Source organism: Gracilinanus agilis, chromosome 3, assembly GCF_016433145.1.
Source record: "Gracilinanus agilis isolate LMUSP501 chromosome 3, AgileGrace, whole genome shotgun sequence".
Taxonomy (NCBI): Eukaryota; Metazoa; Chordata; class Mammalia; order Didelphimorphia; family Didelphidae; genus Gracilinanus; species Gracilinanus agilis.
In genome coordinates, this window is record NC_058132.1 from 71,870,407 (window position 1) to 71,896,514 (window position 26,108).

General features: G+C 43.8%; 1 protein-coding gene across 1 annotated transcript in view; it reads right to left on the reverse strand.

Annotated features, from left to right (window-relative positions):
* Positions 1–1,357: 1,357 nt before the first annotated feature.
* The window catches only part of RIMKLA (ribosomal modification protein rimK like family member A), a 63,848-nt gene continuing 39,097 nt past the window's right edge, over positions 1,358–26,108 (reverse strand). The window contains exons 3-5 of the mRNA XM_044671424.1: positions 21,485–21,571; positions 9,685–9,888; positions 1,358–1,848 (exon numbers count right to left, since the gene is read on the reverse strand). Of these exons, the coding sequence (XP_044527359.1) occupies positions 1,358–1,848; positions 9,685–9,888; positions 21,485–21,571 (782 nt within the window). The remainder of the gene's footprint in view (positions 1,849–9,684; positions 9,889–21,484; positions 21,572–26,108) is intronic.

Genomic DNA, 26,108 nt, shown 5'->3' on the forward strand with positions numbered 1-26,108 from the left:
TATCCATCTCAATGTCTCTTTCCCAGGGAGAGGTTCATCACCTACTGCACAGGCAATTGGAATAATGGAAAGCACTTAGGGTATGCCCGTGTCAGCCAAAAACAACAAAATAAAAACAGGGTAGGCAATGATTCCTGAAGGGTGCTTCTCCCTCATTTCATTAAGTACATAAATTTAAATTTCCAGGGTTATATTGGACTCCAGAATGTCCCAAAGGATGGGTGTGTTTCCCATTGCTTTGCCCCATTATAATTCCACGGAGCCAAGCCCACATAAGGACCAAGCAGCCCACCCACACCACACCAAATTATGGATCCTTCCATGTGGAAGAGCCACGCTTATTTTCCAGATGTCAACTATGTCATCCATCTAATTGATTTAGCTTACCACACCTAATTCCAGAGAGCCGCTGGAGAGAAATCCAACATGGAGAAGGATTAAAAGGAGAAGAAAAGAAAGGGTAAGTCCCTTGGCTCAATGAAATGCATTTCCAACTGAAACAAAAAGGCTACGGGGAAGTGAGGCGAGGAGAAGGAGGAGGAAGAGGAGAAGGAGGAGGAGGAAGAGGAGGAGAAAGAGGAGGAGAAGCAGATTGGGAGAGGCCCCCAGGGGCCAGGGCATCGCTAAAGCACATCTTTCCATTTTGTGATGGAAACAACAAAGCACTTTGTAGGATGGGCTCTGTTTACAGAGAAGCGCCAATGGAGCCAAAGCCTAGAACAGATCGGATTCCACTTCCTACAAAGTGCTTCCTTTGAACGTGTTAATGGAGATGCTCCCCAATCACTGGATCCTGAGTGACAAAAGAAACAGGTCACGATGAAGCCAAGCTGCTGATCAGTGGGAAGCAGAGGGACGGGTTCTCTAGCACGATGCTGGAAGCGTGTATCCTCTGAGCATCGAATGGCCATGAACAGAAGAGAGCTCATGATGGCATCTGGATCCCACGGCCTTGATCTCTTGGGAGCTTTCAGATATCTCTTCGAGCAGCTCTGAAGGACGGGGCTCTGTCATCGAGAGATGGAAACATGCAGACTACGGCGGCAGAGAGATTCCATGCCTGGCAGTCGGCTGCTAGCACTTCATAGCCAAGTGTCTGTAACCCAGGAACCAAGACCGACTTCACGGGCTGGGGTGTTATTCTTTGTGAGCATCCTTTAAGATGAGTCTTTGTACAAACCACAAAGCCAAGCAATTTTCTTAAATCGTTGTTAGAAAGAATACTGTAAAGTGAGTAAGTGCCCAGATGGGATTGCTATTTTCTGTGCAAATGAACACACATTAGTCAAGATCTTATTCATTCAAAACTATCAGGGAAGCAGCAGGATTTGGTTTAAATGATATCCAAAAGCTGAATTCATTTAAGTTTTAATTCAGAGGCAATCATGTTGTTAATATTGTAGCTGGGGCCTGGCAGTGAAGGGGGTTGGGCCCTGGCCGTGTTTGCCAAAGAATCCCTGATTTCTCCCAGCTCTGGTTCGCTCTCACTGGACGTAGAGCCGCCATTGGTGATGTAAATGCTTTCTGGGCCGGCCTGGGCAGAGGCAGTTCCTTCAGGCTCATTCTTCTCCACAGCGCCAGACACTCCTGGGAGAAGGGCCGTCTTCCCGGTCAGCCGGCGGGGGAGCAGGGACATGGTGTAGTCGGCGATGATCCCCCCCACATCCAGGTTGCACGCCTGGTCGAAGGCCACAAAGCCCACGTTGGCATTTGCCTCGCACACCACGAAGGAGCCATCATCCATGATGAGGAGGTCAATCCCACAGAAATCCATGCCCAGGATGTTGGACACCTGAATGGCCAGCTGCTTGCCTTGCTCGGTGAGTGGACACATGACACCCACGCCACCTGCAAAGGAAGCACATTGACACGATGACAACACTGATGAAGGCCATTTCCAAACACGAGAAGCGACCTATTTATGGAGGCAGAAAGAGATGGATGAAATTCTGGCATGGCAGGAAGTCCCAGGCACAAAACCCCTATGAGGCTGAATGTTTGCTACTGCTAGTTCAAGTGTAATCTCTTTAGCTTTACCTACTTCAAATATTCAGAGGATTAGAGGACCACAGATCTAGAGGCCATCTAGCTCAATCCCCTTATTTTACAGATAAGGAAACTGAGGCCTAGGGAAAGTGACATATGCAAAGTCATGCCGGTAGGAAGTACCTGAGCCAGGATTTGAACCTGGACCCTCTGACCCCAAGACCAGCATAATACTTTTCACCTAATATTTCAAAAGATCTATGATTTCATCCATGTGGGTGCTCCTTCTCCTGACACTGACCACAATAACTCAGTGCTTCAGTAGACAACGAGCCGCTCTACACCAAGAGAGATCAATGTAGGAAGTAAGTAAGGAATAGAGTAAAATTTCATGGATTAGCTTTAAGAGGAAAAGAGGAGATTTTGGATACAAGCCCTGGGAGAGGATTCTGACAAGGAGAAAAGGACTGTGGGAATTTTTACTGGCATTAACAGTTATTCTCTCTACTGGCTTTGGACTGAGCTAGAAGGAGGTTTTGCTCTGGCAATTTTCCCTTGGTGGTCCTAATCTCATGGACAACCTTTCATGATGAACCCCTCTATACTTAGCCAAGTTGGTCCTCAATTAGTCAATTAACACGCATTTATTAATTACCAGTATATAATTAGATTTTGCTCCCCTGGACTCTAAATCTCAGCTTTCCATGTTCCTTCTCATGTTACGTGCTAAAGTAGGGAGGATATATTTTGATGTAGCTCCTCCTTCTCTCTCTTTTCCCCTGATTGTGGCTGGGAAAGCTGGCTTTATGCCAGACAGGAGAATCTATCCACGTGGTTTATTTTTTGTTAGATAATTAGGTTTGAACTTCTATTTCTTTTAGTTTCTTTTCTTTCTACTTCAAGGGATTATTAATAAACCTTGTAAAATATAATACTTGGAGTTATTGGATATTAATCTTAATCTTACACCAGTTAAATGTCAGGTGCTGTGCTAGGTGCTTGGTATACAAAGAAAAAGTTCAACAATCTCTGCCTTCACTGATCTTACCATCTCTTGGGGGTGAACAGAGACAGCAGGCACATATATAAGTAGATGCAAGATAAAAAATATATATATATAAATTTATTTTTTAAAAAGGAGATATACCATGTATAACCCAGTGGAACTGCTTGTCAGCTTTTGGAGAGGGGAGGAAAGAGTGGGGAGGGGGATCATGAATCATGTAATCATAGAAAAATATTCTAAATAAAAAAAGGGGGGAAATAAATAAATAAATAAATGAGATATACAATGCAACCCTGGGCTTAAGAAACTTGGAGCTCTTTAAGAGGCAGCCAAGTGGAGCAGTAGAGAAAATGCTAGACCTGGAGTTAGAGTCATGAGTTCAAATGTGACTTAACATTTATTAGCTGGGTGACCCTGAGCAAGTCTACCTCAGTTTCTTTTATCTATAAAAAGGGGATAATAATAGTACCTATCTCCCAGGTCTGTGGGAAGGATAAAATGAGATATTTGTAAAATGCTTTATAAATCTTTAAGTGATCTATAAATGCTAGCTAACATTATTATTAATGCTGTTATTCTCCAACATGGCAGGATTACGCTTAACTAGCAAAGCTCCCAAGAGCTCAGTGTCCAGCCTTAGAGTAGGACTTCTGCAGAGAGTTAGCCCCACAAATAATGTTAGTTTTTTTTAAAGCTCTTACCTTCTGTCTTAGAATCAATGTGATGTATCTATTCCAAGTCAGAAGGCGTAGTAAGGGCTAGGCAACTGGGGTTAAGTGACTTGCCAACGGTCACACATCTAGGAAGTGTTTGACACCATATTTGAACCCAGCACCTCCCATCTCCAGGCCTGGCTCTTGATCCATTATGCCACTCAGCTGCCCCAATAATTTTTAAATATTCAAATTCTGAGGCCCATGAGCTGTTGCCTCAAGATCAATAGTCCTTTCCTGACCTAACAATTTAAAGAGATGCCCCTTCTGTTTTTAGCTGGAAAATGTGTGCCAAGGTAAGCAACATGGCAAAATTCTAGTGGCATCTGGGCCCTAGAACAAAAACAAGGATTCTTCTTGGTGATTTAAAAGGCAAAACAGTGCCACAAAGGCATTTGTGTCTAGGTGCTCCCTATGGGCACAGTGCAGAGCTAATGTGGCCAGGTCTAATTCAAACTACAGAGCATTTAGCTAGGACAGAAAGGGTGAGCTTCAATGACCATAAATGCAGACAATAATTTCCCATTTTGGAGCCCCAAATGTTCACTTCTGAATATTTCGTCTAAAAACATCTTGGCCTGAAGATGGTTTTTATCATTTTAAAGATGGGTAGACTGAGGGCACATCTTACAACTAGTTAACACTGGATCTAAAATTAAAATAAATGTCTCCTATGAGAAAATTTGAATAGCAAGTCCAGCCTGTCTCTGGCTTCTATCTCCAAGTATCTGAAGGTGGTTATGTGGAAAAGGGCCTGATTTTGATTGGTTCCAGACAACCGATCTAGGAGAAATGGGTAGAAGTTGCAAAGGGGCAAGTTTCAGTTGTAGGTCAAGAAAAGACTCCCTGACTAAAAGGAAATGGGCTGCACCTGCAGGGAGGCAGGGAGGCAGGGAGGCAGTTAGGTTCCTCCTTACTGGAGGCCTTCAAACAAAACCTATGGCACAACTTGTGTGTTAGCTTATAGAGGAGACTCTTGTTCAAATATATATGGACTATGAGGAGGGAGGTTCTAGGACAAAATGCTGTTAGTCCCCTCCCTGGACTTATCCTTATCCTTTTCTAGAATTGCCAAAGGCAGGAATAAGAAGTGGCAGGGTCAGTGTTCCCTCCCCACTCCCAGTTCCCACTGCACGGGATGGAAAATCTATCTCTGCCCCAGTGAGAGGAAGGTGAGAAGAAGCTAAAAAGCAAGCCGGAGTTTGTACTTTGGTGTCTACAGAAGGCCCAGATCCCAGGCCCGAGTCCTGCAGGAAGACCATACAAGGCTAAGGAAGCTAACTGGCAGGGAGTGCCAAGCTCGGTCTTTTTCATTGCAGAGGCTGGTGTCGATGTGCCAGCATGGATGCTGGGCCTCTTGGGCGACGAGCCCTTACAAATCTCTTCTGTAACATTTTCGTTGACTGAGCCAGCCCACAGTAATCTTTCCTGTAAACTCCTAAAGGGCTTAAGGTCGGTATTACTTACTTGGCACCTATGTGCTACTTTGGGTATCAGTGTATGGATTAATGGGGGGATGACCAGAGGCCAACATCTATCTCCAGTTCTGCTCTTGCCTCTTCTAAATTCTTTTACTCATTATTTGCTCCTGCTCCCACACTCCAGGCTCCCTGATTTCCCTAGACTTTTAAGATGGTCTGGGCACAGCTGATGTAGACCCCATCAGTCACTACAAATCTGAACTCCATCCCCTGGTAAATCTGCAAGCAAGAACTTCACCTACAATCCCCCCCTGGACTTATGGCTCCTCTCCAAAATCCCCTCTGCCATCTTCCACTCCCATTTTTTATTTTTATATAAATCAAAAGATGGAAATGATAGACCTTGGGACCAAAGCCCCACCTCCAAAGCCCTAGTAAAACCTGGCAGGACATCAGGATTTTCCTGTCAGGCCTAGACAAATGACCTCCACATCGCTGACCACCAGGCCTGGGAACTTCCCACCCCCAAAGCCAACCCCCTCAGAACCATCCAATGAACTGAACCCAAATAACCCCACTTTGACCAATAGAGGCAATCCAGATAACCTCATCTCAGACAACCACACTATAAGAAACTACTCCCTTCTCTACTCAGGTGGAGATCAATAGTTGTCCACTGGTTTGGGGTTCCCCCCTCATTATTCCCCCCCCATCCCACTGCCATTGGCCTCCCTTCCCCCACTCCCCACCCCCTCTTTTCCTCTAAATAACACTTTGTTATATTACTTCACTCTGGGTGTCATTTGCCTCAAGGTTGGACTGACACTGAAGGTTTCAGAGAGGAAACCCTAAGGGTGCAATAAATACACAAAAAGGCCAGTTTGCAACAGTATGGATTCAGGCACAACTAAGGATGCTCTCTGCCAAGGAAATGTTTCTGAATTGTTCTTGGGGGAATAACAAAGATTCTCAAGCTTTTAGTCTGAGGCCTACTGAGAAGGGGAGACATGAACATTCTCAGGTCTTTCGAGGGACCATTTCCTCTTCCTTTATTTGCTTAGACAACCTAAAGATGCTTCCTACTTCCATTCTACAGCCTCCCTGAAGGTCCTGCTCTGGATCCAGGCCCCCAAAGATGAGGGAGGCCATTTCCCATTCATCTGTCCCTGCGCCTGCTGGGGCCCTGTCTCCAACCTCCTAGACATCTAGCCCATGCAAGCCCCTGGCCCATTTCTCTCTGCCCTGTGACGTCCGGCTGAAGCATCTTCACTAGCTCTTTGTTGAATAGTATACTTCCCACGTGGCTGTTCTAGACGTCACCACTGTCTCCAGAAATCATCTCTCTGTAAGACAGCATCAATTCTGCCACGGGCCCCTCCTCAGGACCCCCTGCCCCTCGGGCCTCTCCCTTGCTGGCTAAGAGAGCTGCTTACGGCCTCCTCCTCGTCATCTCCCACTTGGCTATGGATGTTCATCATGTCCCTACACTTGGGCGCCCTCTCCTTCCCCCCAGCATCTTCTCGCAGGTTGTCTTTCCCCACTAGAGCATGAGCTCCTGGAGGGCACGGACCGTCCTTTCCCTTTCATTGTGTCCCCACGGCTTAGCACAGTGCGTGGCACACGGGAGATGCTTCCTACATGCTTACAGACGGCTGTCTTGAGCTACCCCTTCCGTTTAGTCTCCTGGGTGGCCATGCGGCCTTGATGTCTTTCCTTGAGACCCCCAGCTTCAGATCGGCTTTCTCAGCCAGCCTGAAACAGATTCGTGCTCCCATTCTACCTACAAGCCTACAGGAATGTTATCTCTAGTTCCCAGTTTACTTGTGGGGTAACTGACACACCCAGAGCCCAGCCAAAAGCCCGAGCTCCCTGCGGCTCAGGCTAACCTTCACCCACTTATTCCAGTTCTCTCCCGTGACTCATTGCTTGGGTATTCCCAGGGGAAGGGTTGGACTTTTTAACTCTGAATTACACTCTTAAGAGTATAATTTAGGGGGCAGCTGGGTGGCTCAGTGGATGGAGAGCCAAGCTCAGAGAGGAGAGGTCCTGGGTTCAAATCTGGTCCCACACACTTCCTGCCAGGGTAAGCCTGAGCAAGTCACTTCACCCCCATTGCCTAGCCCTTACCACTCTTCTGTCTTGGAACTAACACACGGTATTGATTTTAAGAAGGAAGGTGAGGGTTTTAAGGTGAAAAAAGTATATTTTAAACATACAATAACAGAATATGCCATGAAATGCTCAACAAAATTTAGAACGAAGCGGTTCAGTCGTGTGGTCTTGTCCTTCCAACCAGACTAAGCTCTGCTCCTAGCAGCCTATCATCTTCTAAGTGTCTCCGTGGTGGGGCCTGTCAATTCAATTCAGCAAATGTACTGGGGCCTGATGAGTCCTGGGTGCTGGGAGTAACGGAGAAGAGTGAAAGTCAGTCCTGTATAATCACTAAAATAGCACAAACAGAAAGAAGATGAAGATGAACAACCGTCCGCCGAACCCACTGATCCCAGCGCCCGGCCTGGAAGAAGAGATGTGACAGTTACTGTCTCTCCCTTCTCCACAGCAGTGGGGACTACGGTGCCGGGTCAGGGCGCTGCTTTCCTGCCACAAGCAGCTGCCTTATTGGTTTGGGTGTATTTCTTTCTACTTCTTTTCTTTTCCTTGTTCTCTTACACAAGTGAGGGAGAGGTGAGATCTACTCATAAATGGAAATGATGTAAAAGGGGGCAGCTGGGTAGCTCAGTGGATTGAGAGTTAGGCCTAAAGACAGGAGGTCGTGGGTTCAAATCTCAGACACTTCCCAGCTGTGTGACCCTGGGCAAGTCACTTCACCCCCATTGCCTAGCCCTTACTGTTCTTCTGCCTTGGGACCAATACATAGCATTAATTCTAAGATAGAAGGTAAAGGTTTAAAAAAAAATGATGTAAAAACAAAAGCTATTAATAAGAATTTTTTAAGCTAAAAAAAAACAAAAAACAAAACACAAACAAAACCCACTGTCCCTGCCCTCAAGGAACTTATTTAACTTGCATTCTATAGTGGTCCAGTGGATATAATACTAGGCCTGAAGTCAGGAGGCCCTGATTTCAAATTCTACCCTACTCACTTTACTAACTGTAACCCTGGGCAAGTCAGAATCTCTGTTTCAGTTTCCTCATCTGTAATATGAAGATAAAAAAAAAAGCACCTCCCTCCCAGGGTTGTTGTGAGGATCAAATGAGATAGTATTTGTAAAGCATGCTGCACACCTTTAAGCACTGTATAAACACTATTATTTTATTCATTATTCAGTTAAGTAGTGCAGTGGATATAGTGCCTGGCCTCGAGTCAGGAAGACCTGAGTTCAAATCCAAACTCAGACACCTAAAAGCTATATGACTCTAGGGAAAAAAAAAAATCACTGCTTGCCTCAGTTTCCACATCTGTAAAATGGGGATAATAGTAGTACTACCTTCCCAGGGTTGTTGGGATCAAGGAGTGCTAAGCACAGTGCCTGGCACTAAATCAGTGTTAGCTAACATTATTATTATTATTTTCATTATTTTGTTTACTACCTGCTACCAAAGGGTAACAAAAATGTAAACTGAAAACTTGCTTGACCCAAGAATTTCCTAAAATAGTGTGAGACAAGGAAACCAATCCATTGAAAGCTGAGAAAATAAAAGAAACCAAAGTTTACTTGCAGGCATTTTCCACTGAACAACCTGGCAACACAGATACTACAAATATGATTATCCCCATTTACAGATGAGAAAAGTAAGGCTGGGAGAGGTTGACCCACCAAGTTCCACAACTAGGAAAATGGAACCAAGAACTAGTCTTCTGACTGGGGACACACTGCGATATAGAGGACATGGTGCTGACCCAGGAGTCAGGAAGACCTGGGTTCAAATCCCCTTCCTAACATTTATGCTCTATGACTTGGGAAATTCCCTTCACCGCATTGATCCTCAGTTTCCTCACGTGTAAAATGGTGCAGGGCCCCCCTCAAAGGGTGACGGGAGGCTAGCATGTGCGTGTGTAAGCCTCAAAGCTACCCTCGGATGTCTGCTAATGTTATCCTCGTTGCTGTGGCGGCAGCTGCTGCCAGGACTCTGAGTCCCGGTGAGGTGGGTCCCTTCCCCCGGGTACCTCCTGCTGACCGAACACGGCATTCACCTCCCCCCCCCCCCCCCATTGGTCAGTGATTGATTACCCGGGTGGTGCCTGTCCTTGTGATGTCCTTTCCTCAGGCTGGGACTGAAAGGAGGCGGAGCCCTGGGCCGGGATTTCCCGCCATTTCCTCAGCAAAGACCCTACTGCTGACAGAGTTCGAGGAGGGGGGCCGTCTTGGAGGTCCGGCCAGCGCCTGACCCGCGTGGGTGCAACTCTCTCTTCGGCGTCTGTCCTGGCCCCTCCGACCAGCCCCAAGGCTGGCTGCCGGCTGTTCTAGTGCCTCGGCTAAAGCTGGCACGCGGGCATTCCACACCCCCTTCTCGGGATATTTCCACGAGCGCGCGCCCAAGCCCTGAGCGCCCCGGCCAAGCCCTGAGCGCCCCGGCCAAGCCCCAGCCGCCTTACCTAAGGAGCAGTTACTCTGCATCCTCCCATCCGTGGAGCAGCGGAGCATGGAGCCGATGACGTGGCCGCCCACCACCACCACGCGGATGTCCTTGCCGTGAGATTCCTTCACATATTTCTGAAACAGGTAGGGAACGTCGTGACGGACCAGGTGGCAGATGTCCGATAGATGGTGTTTATCTCTGGCCAGGAAAACGGCTTTTCCTTCGAGATGAATAAAGACACAGAAAGAAACAAAGAAAGCAATTATTCACGGTCTCTGCCCACCTAAGTTTCCTATGTGTTACTTCACTTGAACCCATGCCTCGCGTTTAAGTTTCCCTGACCTTACCTTGCTTTGGCCTCTGTCTACTTTTCACGGGCATGCCTCGCCTTCCTGGGCTCTCCTCTGGTTTTCGTAAAAGTGCAATTCTTCCACTAATTTCATTGTTGATTTAATAATGACAATAGCTGGCACTCCTACTAGGCTTTGATTTGCAAAGGGCTTTTCCTCCCTGCAAATCCTGTGAGGGAGGTGCTATTATCCCCATTCACAGATAGGGAAACTGAGGCTGAAGGAGTGGCTAGCCCAGGGTCACACAGGAAGTGTCCCAGGCAGGATCTGAATTCCAGTCTTCCTCCAAGCAGAGCACCCTATCCCCTGCCCCACTACACAGGGACTCTTTCTACCCCGCAGACTATAATGCCTTCGCACATTAACGGGCAGTGTAGGGAATTGCTGAGGCCAAACATAACCCATCCCTGATGACTGGCCTCTTTGGCTTGGCTGGTCCTTCTCAGTCACAACGAGAACCTTCGCCTCTTTGCAGGAGCAGCTTTTAAGAAGCCAGGATCACAGTAATACCGCTACTAAGTCAAAGAGATTTTTAAAAATTGGGAAAAGACTTGCTGGTACAAAAATATTTCTAGCTGCTCTTTTTGTGGTGGCAAAGAATTGGAAACTAAAGGGATGTTCCTCAATTGGGGAGTGGCTGAACAAACTGGATATATGATGGTAATGGAATACTATTGAAATCTAAGGAATGATGTACAGGACGATTTCAGAAAGAGCAGGAAAGACCTACATGAACTGATGCAGAATGAAATGAGCAAAACCAGCAAAACAGTGTACACGGTAAGAGTAATATTGTGGAATAATAAAATGTGACAGACTTGGCTATTATCAGCAATACAATGATCCGGAACAAATCTAAGGGACTTGGGGGAAAAAAAAATGTTACCCACTTCTAGAGAAAGAACTGTAGGAGTAGGAATGCAGATGAAAGCATATGATTTTTCACTTTATTTGGGTATATGTTTGGGGGTTTTGGCACTTACAAAAATGAATAATATAGAAATGTTTTGTGTGTAATACATGTATGACCCAGATTGAATTGTCTGCCAGCTCTGGGAGGGGGGAGAATAGAAAGGAGGGAGATAATTTGGAACATATAACTTCAGAAAACTTATGTAGAAACTTTTTATGCATAATTGGTAAAAATAAAGTATCTATAAAAAATCCATTTAAATTGCTAACTTTTGTTTTTACATTGCATAGATTTCTCTCTATGTCATCAACCTCCCCTCTTCCAGAAAGCCATCCTTTATAAGAAAGGATTCTTTTTTTTTTTTTAAACCCTTGTACTTCAGTGTATTGTCTCATAGGTGGAAGATTGGTAAGGGTGGGCAATGGGGGTCAAGTGACTTGCCCAGGGTCACACAGCTGGGAAGTGGCTGAGGCTGGGTTTGAACCTAGGACCTCCTGTCTCTAGGCCTGACTCTCACTCCACTGAGCTACCCAGCTACCCCCTGAAAGGATTCTTTTTAAAGGAAAAGAATGAGAAAAAAAAATCAGCAAAATTGATTAACATTAAAAAAAGTTCTGTTATGGTATGCCATGCTCTATACCCGCTGACCTCCCACATCTACAAAAATATCTTCTCATCTCATCTTTGGGGCCATCTTGCTTGCTCCTCCCAACAAGGCATTTGTGAGGCAGGTGTGATTATTTTCCTCATCTATAATTTTGCAACCTTCAGTTTTGATTTTGTGGTAGTTATTTTCTCCATTCATCTTTTTATAGTCATTTTGTATGTGTTTTCTTTGGGTGGTTGTTGTTCAGTCTTGTCTGATTTTTCATGTCCCCATTTGGGGTTTTCTTGGCAAAGATACCGCAGTGGTTTGCCATTTCTTTCTCCAGTCCATTTGACAGGAAACTGAGGAAAACAGGATGAAGTGCCTTGCCCAAGGTCACACAGCTAGGAAGTGTCCTGACTCCAAGTCCAGCACTCTATCTATCCTCTGTGCCACCTCAGTTCATTCTGCATAAGTTCAGGTTTCTTTGTATTCATCATATTTGTGATTTCTTGTAGCATAATAATATTCCATTACCTTCACATACCACCACAGAGTATTTAACCATTCCCCAAACCCTGCTTTGGGACAACACTGCTGCTGCTACATCTTTTTAATTCTTACTTAGAATCAATATGGGGCAGCTGGGTAGCTCAGTGGAGTGAGAGTCAGGCCTAGAGACAGGAGGTCCTAGGTTCAAACCCAGCCTCAGCCACTTCCCAGCTGTGTGACCCTGGGCAAGTCACTTGACCCCCATTGCCCACCCTTACCACTCTTCCACCTATGAGACAATACACCAAAGTACAAGGGTTTAAAAAAAAAAGAATCAATATTCTTAGATAGAAGAGAGGTAAGGGCTAGGCAAATGGATTTAAGTGATTTGCCTGCAGTCACAAAGCTAGGAAGGATCTGAGGCCAGATCTGAATCCAGGTTCTTCTGATTCTAGGCCTGGTTCTATCCACTGTACTACCTAGGTGCCCCTGGAAACATCACTTCTTGATTCCAAGTCCCATGATTAAGAGTAATCTCTGTGTGCCTGCAAGAATCAATAGCAAAACAACTATCTTCCAACTTCTTATGTATTTGAGGTCCAACTCCTGCAAGTCAAAGGATTATAGAAGTAAAACTGGAAAGAGCCTCAAATGCCACCTAAGCAGACTCTTTCATTTTGCAGACAAGGAAATTCAGGCTCAGGGAAGTCTGACATCTTACCAAAGGTCACACTGGTGGTAAATGCGATGAAAAACAAGCTAGGTTTGTGGCATTATAAAAGCAACACAGGGAGATTCAGTATGAGCATCTCCTGTAGCTTACATCAAACAAAGGGGTGGCTTTCTAAGAATTTGCAGCATCACCTCTAAAGAAGGACTTGGAATCTTTATGAAACTTTAATAAAAAGAAATGTAAAACTGTGAGGGATAAAAGATCTTGCTTGGCTAGAATGCTGGACCAAATCTAACTGCGTAAAATTTAATAGGGATTAATGTAAAATCTTACACTTGGGCTCAAGTATAAGGTGAGGAGGTGTGATTAAATGGCACTTTATTGGTAAAAGGTATGGGGGTAGTGGGTTGGGTTTTGAGGACTAAAAACTCCTCCCCAAATAGCAAAAATAAAAAGAAGATTAAATTTTTAAATCACAATATGAGTCAACAATGTGAAATAGCAGCTAATAAAATAAAAGCTAGTGATAAGCTAGAGAGAAAGGCAAACAAATTAGTGGCCTTGAAATCATGCCAACATTATCAGATGAAAGGAAAAGGGGTTTTTAGCCTAAAGGAAGAGAAGTCAGAGTAAAATATAATCACATGTCCAAGTACTCAAAGGGTTGACATATGGAAAATATGTAAGATTAGTTCTGCTTGGCCCTAAGAGGCAAAACTAAGTGAAAGTAAGAGAGGGGTAGATTTAGGCTCAAAACAAGAAAAAAGTTCTACCAAGTTGAGTTCCCCTCAAATATACTATGTACCTTGGAGGCAATAGTTTCCTCCTTCCTAGGGATCTTTAGATGAAGGTTAAATTTGAGGTTTCAGGGAGTTTCAGTCAGTTACAGATTGGAACTCTGAGGTCCCTTCTAATTTGGAGATGCTGTGATGGATGAAATTTGGAGACCAAAAATATATGATCAAAGTACTTAAAAGCAACAAGCAATAGAACTCAGGCAGTTACAACACTAGAAGTACTGGAATTTAAGGAAACCTTGAAGGACCAATCTATATCAATTGATGCAGGGAAGTTTAGTGGCCAAGTGGATAGAACACAAGGCCTAACATCAAGAAAAATCTTTCTGAGTTCAAATCCAACCTCAGACACTGTACTAGGGCATTCATTTAACCTTGTTTGCCTCAGTTTCCTCTTCTGTAAAATGAACTGGAGAAGGAAATGGCAAACCATTCCAGTATCTCTGCCAAGAAAACCCCAAATTAGGTTATTAAGAGTTGTACAGAACTGGACAAAACACTATTTTTTTAACTGTACAATAAGGAAAATAGAGATAATAGAATGAAAATTTTTATTTTAAAGTAAAATCATGTTTTATGTCAGTAGTTTTAATGGAATGCCTATGGAAGTCCAGAAACCAGAGATCTGCCCATTAGGATTAAGATTAAAGGGCAAGATTCTAGTCTACCAAAAGAGATAAAAGTCAGGGCCACCTTCCTGAGGGAATTAGAGTACTAGTCAGATAACCAAGGCAGAGATATAAATTTATTATGCCTGGGTAACATGGAAGAGCTTGATCACAGGGGAATAAGGCAAGAATTCAGTACCTGGAAGTGGGGCAGAAGACCAATCAACAAACCTTCCTAGCCAAAGATTCTTTACATTCCATCTGCCTAGGAGAGGGATTGGTTTGGGAGGAGTCAAGATGATGGGGCAGCAAAATGAAACATGGAAGCTCCCCTCAACAAAATTCCAAACAGATCCAGAAGGCATGCCAGACAAAATCTTGATTCCAGAATCCAAGAAAAAGTCACAGGGAGTTATTTTTCCTACCTAGGTCACAGGATTGGGAGACAGAAAGTAAGTCTATGGATACTGGGGATTGGGTCTAGCCAAGAATATGCCATGAAGAGTATCACAATACCTAGCAGCTGAAAGAGGCCCAAGGTTGTGCACTGGGGCAAGAGAAGGTCCCAGACCCATAGTGGGGCCCCATGACCTTATGTGGGTTAGGGGAACATGTGCCAAATGGCAGCTTTGTCACTCATTACCCAGTTCCAGATCACACCACCAGAGTGGACTAAGGAGTGTATCTATACCCAGGGGAGGCATTCCAGGATAAGGGGAAAAAGAAGAAAAGCTAAGGTTTCTCATAACAAAAACAACTGACCTAGAAGACAGATCAGGAAGAAAAAATGTAAGGATCATAGGACTACTAGAAAATGATAAAAAACTATAAAAAAGATCCTAAATATAATAGTTCAAAGAATCAGAAAACTGCCTGGAACCCTCAGAAACAGAGAAAAGTAGAACTTTAAAGAATCCACTGGTCACCTCCAGAAAGAAATCCCAAAATGAAAATTCCCAGGAATATTGTTGCCAAAATCTAGAGCAGTGGTTCCCAAACTTTTTTGTCCTACTGCCCCCTTTCCAGAAAAAATATTACTTAGCGCCCTGGAAATTATGAAACTATCTACTGAACTCAGAATAGAATGTATTACAAAAAAAAAGTGTGGCCATCACTGCCTCCCTGGATTGCTGTATCACCCACCAGGGGGCAGTGGCGCCCACTTTGGGAATCACTGAATTCTAGAGCTTCTAGGCCAAAGGACAAATACTATAAAGAGCCAGAAAGAAAGAATTCAAATATCAAGGAAACAGGATCAGGTTTATAGTCACTGATTTAGCAGTCATTAATATAAAAAAGTGGAGAGGCTGGACTATAATATACCCAAAACAGACCTTTAATGAAATATAGAGTTTTCAAGTATTCCTGATGAAAAGACCAGAGCTGAGTAGAAACTTTGAAAGACAAAAACAGGAGTCAAGAGAAACCTAAAAGGTAAATGTAAATAAACAATCATAAGAAACCATACAAGGATAAACTGCTTATCTTCTAATTTGTGTTCTCTCTGAAACTTATTATCATTAGAGGTCACAGAAAGGAATCTAATTAAACAGAAGGCTAAGGTGTGTTCTGTTATTTCTTGATGATTTTAAAAGTAGAGGAGGGAATACATGGAGTGAGAAGGGAAAGAAAGTTTAGTGAAAATTATTTCATATAAATGGGGTACACAAGTAGAACTTGATACAAAAAAAGGGAAAGGGACAGAATTGGGGAGAATCTGACACTACAGCCTCACCCATCTGAACTGGTCAAATGAGTTAAGAAAACACAAACAGAGTTGGGTATAGACATTTTGTTCAACAGGGAAATAGGAGAGAAAGGAGAGAAGAGAGAAAGGGAAGGAAGATTAAGAGAGGAATCGGTCTCAAGCAAAAACAACTCTTAAGGGATATACAAAAAAAATTTATAACTTTTTGAAGTGGCAAGAATTGAAGTCTGTGGTAGTGCCTATTAGTTGGACAGTGGCTAAGTTTTATGGTATATAATTGTGATGGATTACTATTGCACTATAAGAAATTGCACTAAAAGAAAATGATGAAGAAGATGGTTTCAGAGAAACCTGGGGAGACTTATATGAACTGATGGAGAGTGAAGTGCAGAACCAAGGAAACAATTTATATGATGATAGCATTATTGTAGAGACAAAAAGCTTTGAAAGACTTGGGAACTTTGATTAGCTTAATGACCTGCCATGTTCCCAGAAGACTGACAATGAAACATGCTATACATCTCCCAATGGAAAGATAAGACACTTGGAGCACAGAATGAATATATATATATACACATATATATACATATATATGTATATATATATGTGTGTGTGTTTATGGACATGTGTGTATATGTACATATACACAAATATAGACTTATAGAGAAAGATATACAGATATATAAAGATAACATAGTAAGAGAAATTGTTATATTCACATCCTGGGAATTGATGGATGCCACCTTTGAATGACAGGGGAGGCAGTTGGAAGGCATAGAATGTTCCCAGATGCCATGAGCCAGGGGTAAACGTCAGTTGTCCTGGCAGTATAAATTCTCCTGACAGCCACTTGAAGGGGTCTTTGGTCTTTGGCCTTTGACCTTTGGGGTTGGGTGGGCTCTTTAGATCACTAGGTCTCTGAATCTTTCTAGCTCTTTAGGTCTCTGGGTCTCTGGGTAGTGAAGGGAGGCTGGGAGGTCTATGAAGAAGAGGGTAGGAAGAATTTGAATATTTCCTGAAGTCTGTGAGAGCTAGTACATCACCAAACACTGAAAGTGAAAAGCTGAGAGAATAACATCACCAACACAGCTGCATCAACAGCAGTTCCTATTCTCTGGCTTGGCTGTGGCCAGGTCTGACCAGAGATAGAGGGAGAGGTGAAATCTCAGGCCTCCACCAGATCAGTAGCCTCCAGTCCTGATTGTTAATTAGTCTAGTAGATAATAGATCAATAGGGTTTCCAATCCCCAATCCTTGACCTTGTTATCCTTTCCCTACTTATAAAGAGTGTTCAATAACAAGTACTTTCCTGAGTGATCTTTCTATCATGGCCCTTGGGAAAGTAGTCAAACACAGATCCTGAACATTATCCAAGGCTGATCAATAGTCCATACCAATCTATCCAGCCTCAGGTTGGGCCTGGAAAGGTTAACTATCTATCTAACTTCTCAAGGGACCTTACTTGGGCAGCTGCTAAAGGAATTTTTAACAGGTTATCAACCAAACCTGTTAGAGAGAAAGGGATAACTTACAGCAGCAGCCAGGGTGATAGGAGTAGGTGTTCCTCCCACCAACTGCAGCTGAGGAGATCATAGACAGATGCACATCATCACCATAATTATACATCTATATCTCCCTCTACACACATTATTTCTTTAACAGATGTCAGGTGAAGAAATCATTTTAAGCCTCAGTTCAGCATCATGGAATGAAGAAAATTCTGGATTTGCAGTCAATGGAACTGGGTTCCAATATTGGTTCTACTACTCACCAGTATGACATTGGGCAAGTAATTTGAAGTCTCTTGAGTTTCCTTACCTTAAAATGGATAGGGTTAGACTATGACCTCAGGTACTTTGGGCAATGAAAAGAGCCCTGGATGTAAAGTCAGAGTCCCTGGGTTCAAACCCTGCCTCTGTCATTTAATACCTATGTAGCATTTGGCCTTGCTTCCTCTTATGTGGAATGGGAAGCTGAATAAGATGACCTCAGAGGTCCCTTATGTTACGGTTCTAGGATCATATTATCATAAGGCTCCTTTCAGAACTAGAGTTTCTGAGGATGATTTGATGAAATATTTCCCTCCCTCCCATATGGAGAAATTCTATCCTGTCCAAATTAAGAGTTAGAATCTGTCAAATGTGCTCTTCCAAAATATAGAGTACACGCCAAACTATTCCTGAATTTCTCCTCAAGTTTCCTATTCTTACTTGAGCAACTGACTCCATCTTACTGTTTATCTGGTTTTATTGTTAGTAACATTCTTGAAATTTTGGTTTCCATATTCTATTTTGTTATACTATTGATAGTCTTCCTAAATTGTAACATAATAAAATATATAACCAGGAAAAATAATTTAATCCTTTAAAAGGTAGATGAGCAAACACGTAGAAATTCTATTGTGACTAACTCTCACCACCAGGAGTATTTAGGTGGGATAGGGTCACTTGAGCAGAAGTGGCCAGTTCATCTTAAGAATTCAAGAAAGAGAAGAGGAGAAAAGAAGGCTAGTCATAGTCTCAATGGACTCTAGATTCAAAGGATGCAGATTCAGAGGAAGGGTGGGTAGGATCCCCTGGATGACAATTTTTTAAAACCCTTCTGTCTTAGAATCGAATCAGAGGACAGGCAAGGGCTAGGAAACTGGGGTTAAGTGACTTGCCTAGGATCATATGGCTAGGAAGTGTCGGAGGCCAGATTTGAACCCAGACCCTCTTTACTCTAGACCTGGTGTTCTATCTACTAAGCCACTTAGCTGCTCCTACCTCCAGGGATGATAATCCTACAAAAGTATCTAGGATACCATGAGGGAAAGGAAACTCCCAATAGGAAATTTTGGAGCCACAAAGAGAAACAATTCAGATGAGGAGGAAAAAATGATGGCAGTTGTATGAAAAAAAACCAATGTGGATGCACAGGGAGCTCAGCAATGTAGAATTTACAAGACATATATATGAGCCAGAAGAAAGGGAAGGTAAAAGAGGATGACTACAAAAACATGGGATAATATAATAAGAATATTGTTAGGAAGGCCAAAGCTCAGACTGTGCTCAGGTTAGTAAGGAATGCTAAGGATAACTAAAAGGGTTTTTTAAAGGTATATTGGGTAAAAGAGGCAAATCAAAGGAGGACTGGAGCTTCTGCTTGAGTCCATGGAACATTGATGATTGAGAAAAAGAAGGGCTGCTCAATGCTCATTTTGCTTCTGTGGACTGAATCTCTGAACTGAAAAGGAAAAAACAAAACAAAAATGGCTAAAGGGAAATTATACTCAGAAAATGTGGAGACAGTAAGAGAGAACCCAGATACCCTCAGTAAGTTCTAGTGGCCAGGGGAACTACATCTTTGGGTGCTGGTATGACTGCTGAGTCAGTGGAATGGGAGAGGTATGGCAGGACTGGAAAAGGGCCCATCTTGATCCAATGTTTAATAAGACATATAACTATATTAAAACTATAGACCAGTGAACTGGACTGTGATTCCTGGCAAAAATCTAGAATGTATCAATAAAGGGATGATTGGCAAACATGTAGGAAAAGAAATAGTGATTTTAAAGAGTTCATTAAGAACAGGTCATGACATACAACTTTTATTTCCTCTTTTGACAGGGCTATCAAACTGGTAGATTGAAAGAAGACCATGGGTGTTGTTTATTTATATTTTAGCAAAGCATTTGATAAAGTGTCTCATGCTATTCCTGTGGATTTAGAAATGGGTGAATGAGCCAAGCCCTAAAGGTCATCAGTGGTTCAATTTAGAAAGAGGTCTCCTTAGGGAGCTATGTCTGGCCCTGTGCTATTTATATTTATAAATGAATTAGATAAAGGTCCTCAGTAGTATGTCGTATGAGAATAGGTAGTGGGATATAGGGATGTTTAGCCTGGAAAAGAGAAGGGGGGGGGAGGAACAGGAAGGTAATCTCCAAGTATATGAAGGGATGACACCTGGAACAGGATTATTTGTTCTGTTAGCTTCAGAAGGCAAAAGTGGGAGCATCTGGTGGAAAGCACAGAGCGGGCAGCCTGAGGCTGGAAGTTAGGAAAAACTTTCTGGCCATGAGAATCATCCCAAAATGCAAATGCATTGCCTCAGGAGGTTGTAGGTTCCCCCTCCCTGAGATTTTCAAGTCTCTGCTGGTAACCAAGTATGCTGCAGAGGGAGTTCTTGTTCAAGCATGGGCTGGATTAGATAGCAATAGTCTGCTTTCCTCCTTCCAACCAAGATTCAGTGATTCTGGGATGATTGAGGTCTCTAGCACCAAGGACAGGTCTTACATACCAAAAGCACTCTGTAAACATCTATTGGTATAATTAACTAGGATCACAATCAGCAGAAGAGACTGTGGAGGCCATTTAGTTCAACTCCTTCATTTTACAGATGAGGAAACTGAGGCCCAGAGGGGGTAAGTAATTGATCCAAGGTTGCATTATTCCATTATGCCTTTGACCATGGATTGCCTGAATTTTAGAGTTCTGGTATTTGTCATATTCAAACTCTGGGAGTTGTGAGTCTCACCTTGATTGACAGGTAAAGACAGTTGGAGACATTGGAATGTTCCCAGATGCTGTGAGGACAAGAGGAAAGGCAGTTGGCCAGAGGATATAAATACCCTGACAGCCATCTGACAAGGGTCCTTGGCTTTGGACCCTTGGCCTGGAACCCTTGGCCTTGGGCATTGATTTCTGATCTTAGAGCATTGACCTATGGATCTCTGACTGTGGGTCCTCTGATTCTCTCTGAATTCCCCTAGATATTTAGACATCTGAACCATCATTAGATATTTAAGTATCCGGGCCCGGGTGGGAACTGGGAAGATGGAAGGAGAAGAAGCAGAGGGAGGTAAGGGAGGTATTTCCTGATGGCTGTAGGACTGACATAATAACTGGCAATAAGAAGCTGAGAGGGATCATTGATATCTGTATCAACCAAGCAGATCGCTTTTTCTGGTTTGGCTATGGCCAAGCTGAGCCAGAGGAGGTGAAGAACAAGAGCTCTAGCATTACTGAAACAGCCTACAGTCCTGAGGGATTAGTGATCATAGCCATTAGTGACAGGGTCTCCTATCCTCAATCCATTCCTGATTATTCCTTTCCCTTATTAACATCTATAGATAAAGTTTATTAAGTACCTTTCTGAGTAGTTATTACATCACAACTCTTGGGGAGGGAGCAATGCAGTCAGATGAAAACTTAATCCAAGGCTAATAGAGCCCAATATTAATAATCAATCCAACCCCAGGTGGGACCTGAAAGGGTTACCCCTCCACTGACCTTTAGGGATCCTGCCTGGGTGCTGTTATCGAGAAGGGGCAGTTATTATAACATCCAGCTGAGTGGCAGGACTCGGGTGTCCCTGCGCCAGCTATCAAGGGAATCCAAAGCACAGCTTCCCTGATTAATATACCCTATAATAACTATAATAGTAGACAAAGATACCTTCTTTATAACATATTTCAGGGATGCCAATGTTGGCTTCTGGGCCAGCCTTTATGCTCTTTCACAGTGGGAACCATATCCTCTGCCTTTTCTATTTCCCATAAGCCCATGTAGATATTTATTAAGTGCTCATTATATATGGTATGACATCAGGCCTTTATTAAGCACTTCTAAGGGCCTGTTGAATGCTTCTCCCCCTAATTCCCAAGTGGGCCAGTAAATCCTGGGGGTGCCACACACTGAGAAGCACTCACCTCGATGTCCTCGAGTACTCTTCACCACCACAGGGTACCCCAGGGGCTCAGCTTCATCAATCATCTTGGCAAAGTCTTCATGACCACCTGCCAAGAAAGGGGGAAAAGGGAGCATGAGAGCTGGTGGAAAGGAAAGGGCAGCATGCTCTCAGAGGTCAGCCTTCTGCAGGACAGCAGTGCTCCTCACATCAGTTCCCATAGACTGGAGAGTAAGAGTTTGAGGTCAGCGTTTGAATGGCTGCCAGGATGACAAGCAGTTTATCAAGCAGTTATCACCATGTTGTAGCTGGCTTAGGCAGGTTTTGCTTTCCAGGTGAAGTCTTAGATCTTGTGCCTGACATTCCGGATCCTCCACCAATGAGCCCCTCTATCTGCCCTCATCCATCAGCATTCCCCAGCATACTGCTATTACAGCTGAACTGGTCATCTTGCCATTTCTCCAGTTCTACCCTCCTTGTGCCCCTACCCCACATTTTATTCTTTCCCACATCAGAGTCTTTGTACATGAGGCTCTCCCTGCCTTGTGTTTGGACCCAGGGATGTAACCGATGATCTGATCACTCAGGGAAACAGGGAAAAGATATTACTGGTAATTAAGGGCTGTTTCCCACTTCTTGGAGATTTGCCTTTTGAGTCCTGACTTGCTCGGCCTTAGAGTCTGAAGCCCCCTCACCCACCCCCATTATCTCCTGGGTTGCTAATCTTGCTTTTGTAGCTCTCTTATGAGCTCCTTCGTTCCTAACTGCAATTCCTCCTTGTTGAAGCAGCTTTACTTTAAACCATGACCTTGAGCTACTGTCCCCAGGCTGATGTCAGTTAATTAATATTTATTGTTTAACCAAGGAACTGGGTTGAACTCTGGAGATAATAACAAAAAAGGGACAGCTGGGACAGCTCTCAGTAGATAAAGAGGCCTTGAGAGGGGAGGTCCTCTAGGTTCCATTCTAGCCTCATACTCTCTGGCTGTGTGACCCTGAGCAAGTCACTTAACCATAATTGCCTAACTTGTACCACTCTTCTACCTTAGAATCAATATTGATCCTAAGAGAGAAGATAAGGGTTAAAAAAAAAAAAGGGCAATCTTTGCCCTCAAGGAACTTACACTCTAATGAGGAAAGACTACACACAAAAGAATGTCTTGATCCTGACCCTTGAATACTTCTTCAGTTTTGTCACATTTCACCCTGAAGTGTATCCTGACTCTAACCCTACAGCAGTAGCTCATTGGAAAGGGTTCACTTTCCCAACTCCAGAGAGACAGTGAGGGAGAATGCAAAGGGCCCTAGGCTGGGAGCTGTGGATGCCAGGTTCCAGCTCTGTCACTGTGTGACTTTAAGCTCTCTTTGCTTCGGTTTACCTATCTGTAAAACAATTACCTCTAAGGTACTCCACATCAATGATAGCCCATGACTTGACTGAGCAAGTGTCTGACCCCACAGCTTTATTGGCATGGCTGAATTGGAGGAGAGGCTGTAGGATGAGAGCAGGACAAGGCTGCTAAGAGAAGAGAATATAGGCAGGACATGGGCACGGCCCAGAAGACTGCTCCAGGAAGCAAGTAACAGAGCAGCACCCACCTGTGCACTTCTGCCTGGGGTGGCTGAGGTAGGTTATTTGAGGAAGGAGAAATTAGGAAGGAGGCCAGGGGATTAGGGTTTTAGCTAGTTAGAATAGTTAAGTGTTTTGTTGACGTTTTGGGTCTTTAAGAACACTGTCATGTGCCACCTCCATTAACGACACCCTACCCACCCCAACCCCGAATCTTCTTTTATAAAAAGCAGTGAAGGAGTGCAAATCCTCATCCTCACCCCGCAACCCTCCCTCTCCAGACAGAGACAGAATCCAATTGGTCTGGGGCTAGAAGGGATCTCGGAGCTGTCTGGTCCAACCCTTGTCTCTACCTGGAGAGAAGAGCATTTTGTGATGCAGTTCTCTGGACCCAAGGCCAATGGCCTTTTGTGGTGTTCTCACTTACACTGCTGTCATTTTTGTATGGGTGATTCTCCTGACTCTACTTTTCTTCTTTCCATACCAGTTCTCCCTAGATTTTTCTGAATTCTGCACATATTTCTCAGGGCACTGCATGATTCCATTTGGAGGTCATTGTTTATGTGACCAATCCCACTGGAGAGGTACTCACCTTGTTTCCCAGTTTTTTCCTACTGCTATGAATATTTTGGTATAAAAGGTACTGTTCTTTTTGTCATTTACTTTCTTGGGGGTCACTATGTCAAAAGACTTTGAGTTAAGTAATGTTTTTTAGTATAACTCCAATTTATTTTCAAGAAGGGTTGGCTCTATTGGCAGCTCCATCAACTGTATACCAAAGTGCTTGGCTTCCACAGTCTCTCCAGCATTGGCTACTTGTGTCTTTTACCATCTTTATCAACATTATAGATAGGAGATGAAAGTTATTTTAATCTTATTCTGTGTCTTTCATTGACAGTACCCCAGGCATGAAGTGCTTTCTCTCTTCATCCACAAATTAGTCAATCAATAAATATTTCTTAAGCACCTAAGTGCTAAGTGTTGGGGATACAAATATGAAAAAGAAAAATTGTCCCTACCCTCCAGGAGCTTACAATCTAATGGAAGAAGATAACACATGAAAAAGGGGGAAAGGGTAAAGGCAGTATAATTGGGCTGGGAGGAGTAAAGAAGCTTCCTGGCTTCCTTGGTTTTATTTCTTAGCTCAAATTCCACCACCTGCAGAAGGCCTCTCTTAGACCTCCTGTTCCTCTCTTCTCCATGCTAGTGCCTCCTCTCTAAAATGACTTCCCTTTGACTATTTACACCATGTGATTAGTGTTTTGTAATAGTTTGAGATGGCATTCTCTTCTTTATTGTTTCCTTTGAAATTCTCAACTCTTCCTTCCTCCAAGTGAATTTTGTTATTCTTTCATTAATTTCTGAAAGGAGTGCTATCTTCTTGTGAGAACCAACTAAAGTATTCTACATGTTGTGGCCAGTTTTGTATGAGGATGGAGCAAAAGAGGAATCAAGTATCCCCAGCCATACTGCAGATGTGGCCAAGCATGACCATTCTGCAGGCAACTTAGGCGCTCTCCCTCTGGAACAATCAGGGGAGTTGCCATAGCTGTGTCCCTGAGGTGTCTGGGTATGGATGCCTGAGCCCATGCTGCCTGGGAGCCAGAATGTCAGCGCCCAGGAAAAGGGACTGTAATTAATAGACCTGTCCAGGATCAATGTGTCCCTAACAACACTTTTGCCCTAAGGGCTTGCCGATGCCACCAGTGTGCCTAGACCTCTCCATCAATGGTCTATGGTTCTTGACAGTCAGGCATCAATTAATTCCATCCTTCAGTCAATAAAACTGGCTGCATCTTTAATGCCTGACAATTCACGTTGCCTTAACAAGAGTGACCCAGGAGGCACAGTTGGAAGAACACAGAGGGAAGGTGATTTTAGAATCTTTCAGAGTCCACAAAGGCATTTTCTAATCAAGGTTGTGGCTTATGTAAGGGGCAAATGGGACAATGACAAGTCCCTTAATGACCAATTATGCCAATCTTGGGAACGAGGAGATCAAAAATTGAGGGATAGCGGGGGATGCTAACTGCCAACAAAAGCTGGAGTTCAGCCAACAGGTCTTGGCAGACAAGCTGCATGGGCAGACAGCAGCAGCAGGAGCTAGAAGGCAGGACAAATAAAATCTCAGTCTTAGCAGGTACAGAAGATGTGGTCTTTGTTTGGCCCCCCGGAGAGTGGGCCATGTTCTTATCTTGCTGTGGGCCATCAACAATCACAAGCGGACTTAAAGCCAACTGGTTTCCAGGAGGGAAGGATAAAAAGGGCTGTGGGAACACCTGAAAAACAAAGAAAGGTTCTGAGGGGACAGCTTTGTTGTTCAGTCATTTTTCAGTCATGTTCATGATCCTATTTGGGATTTTCTTGGCAGAGCTACTGGAGTGGCTTGCCGTTTCCTTCTCCAGCTCATTTTGCAGATGAGGAAACTGAAGCAAACAGGGTGAAATGACTTGCCCAGGGTCATGAGGCTAAGAAGTGTCTGAGGCTGGACTCCAAGCCCAGTGTTCTATCCACTGCAGCACCTACTTGCCCCATGGCAGGGGTGGCATGGGGGGCAGGGATAGAAGAGACCTTAATCAAGGTTTGAAATCCAAGGTTCTGGAGGTAGAAGGAAGAAGAATGAAAATAGAAAGAAATAGAAAAGGAAAAAGAGAGGGAAAATCTCTGAGCAGCTGGAGCTAGAGAGACGCCGTCCTGTTCTTCCCGCTAGAGACAGGCTCACTTTCCTTTCCTACTCATATGGAGATCCTCTTATGTGTAGTAGCAGAGGAGGAAGAGAAGGAGGAAATGAGCATTTTTTAATAGCCTCCTACATGCCAGGCACTGTGCTAAGCACTCAACAAATATTATCTTATTTGTTCTTCACAACAACCCATTTTGCAGAGGAGAAAATAGGCAGATGTGAAATGACTTGTGCAGGGTCACACAGCTGGTAAGTGTATTCACGCTTCACAGGAAGACCTCAGTGTGGGGGGGCTGGGCTGGGCTACTGAAGATGTTGACAAGGAGACGCTCAAAGAGGGTTGTATGCAGGTCATGGAGTTAGTGAGCCTCCATCAGAAAAGAAATGCCTGAG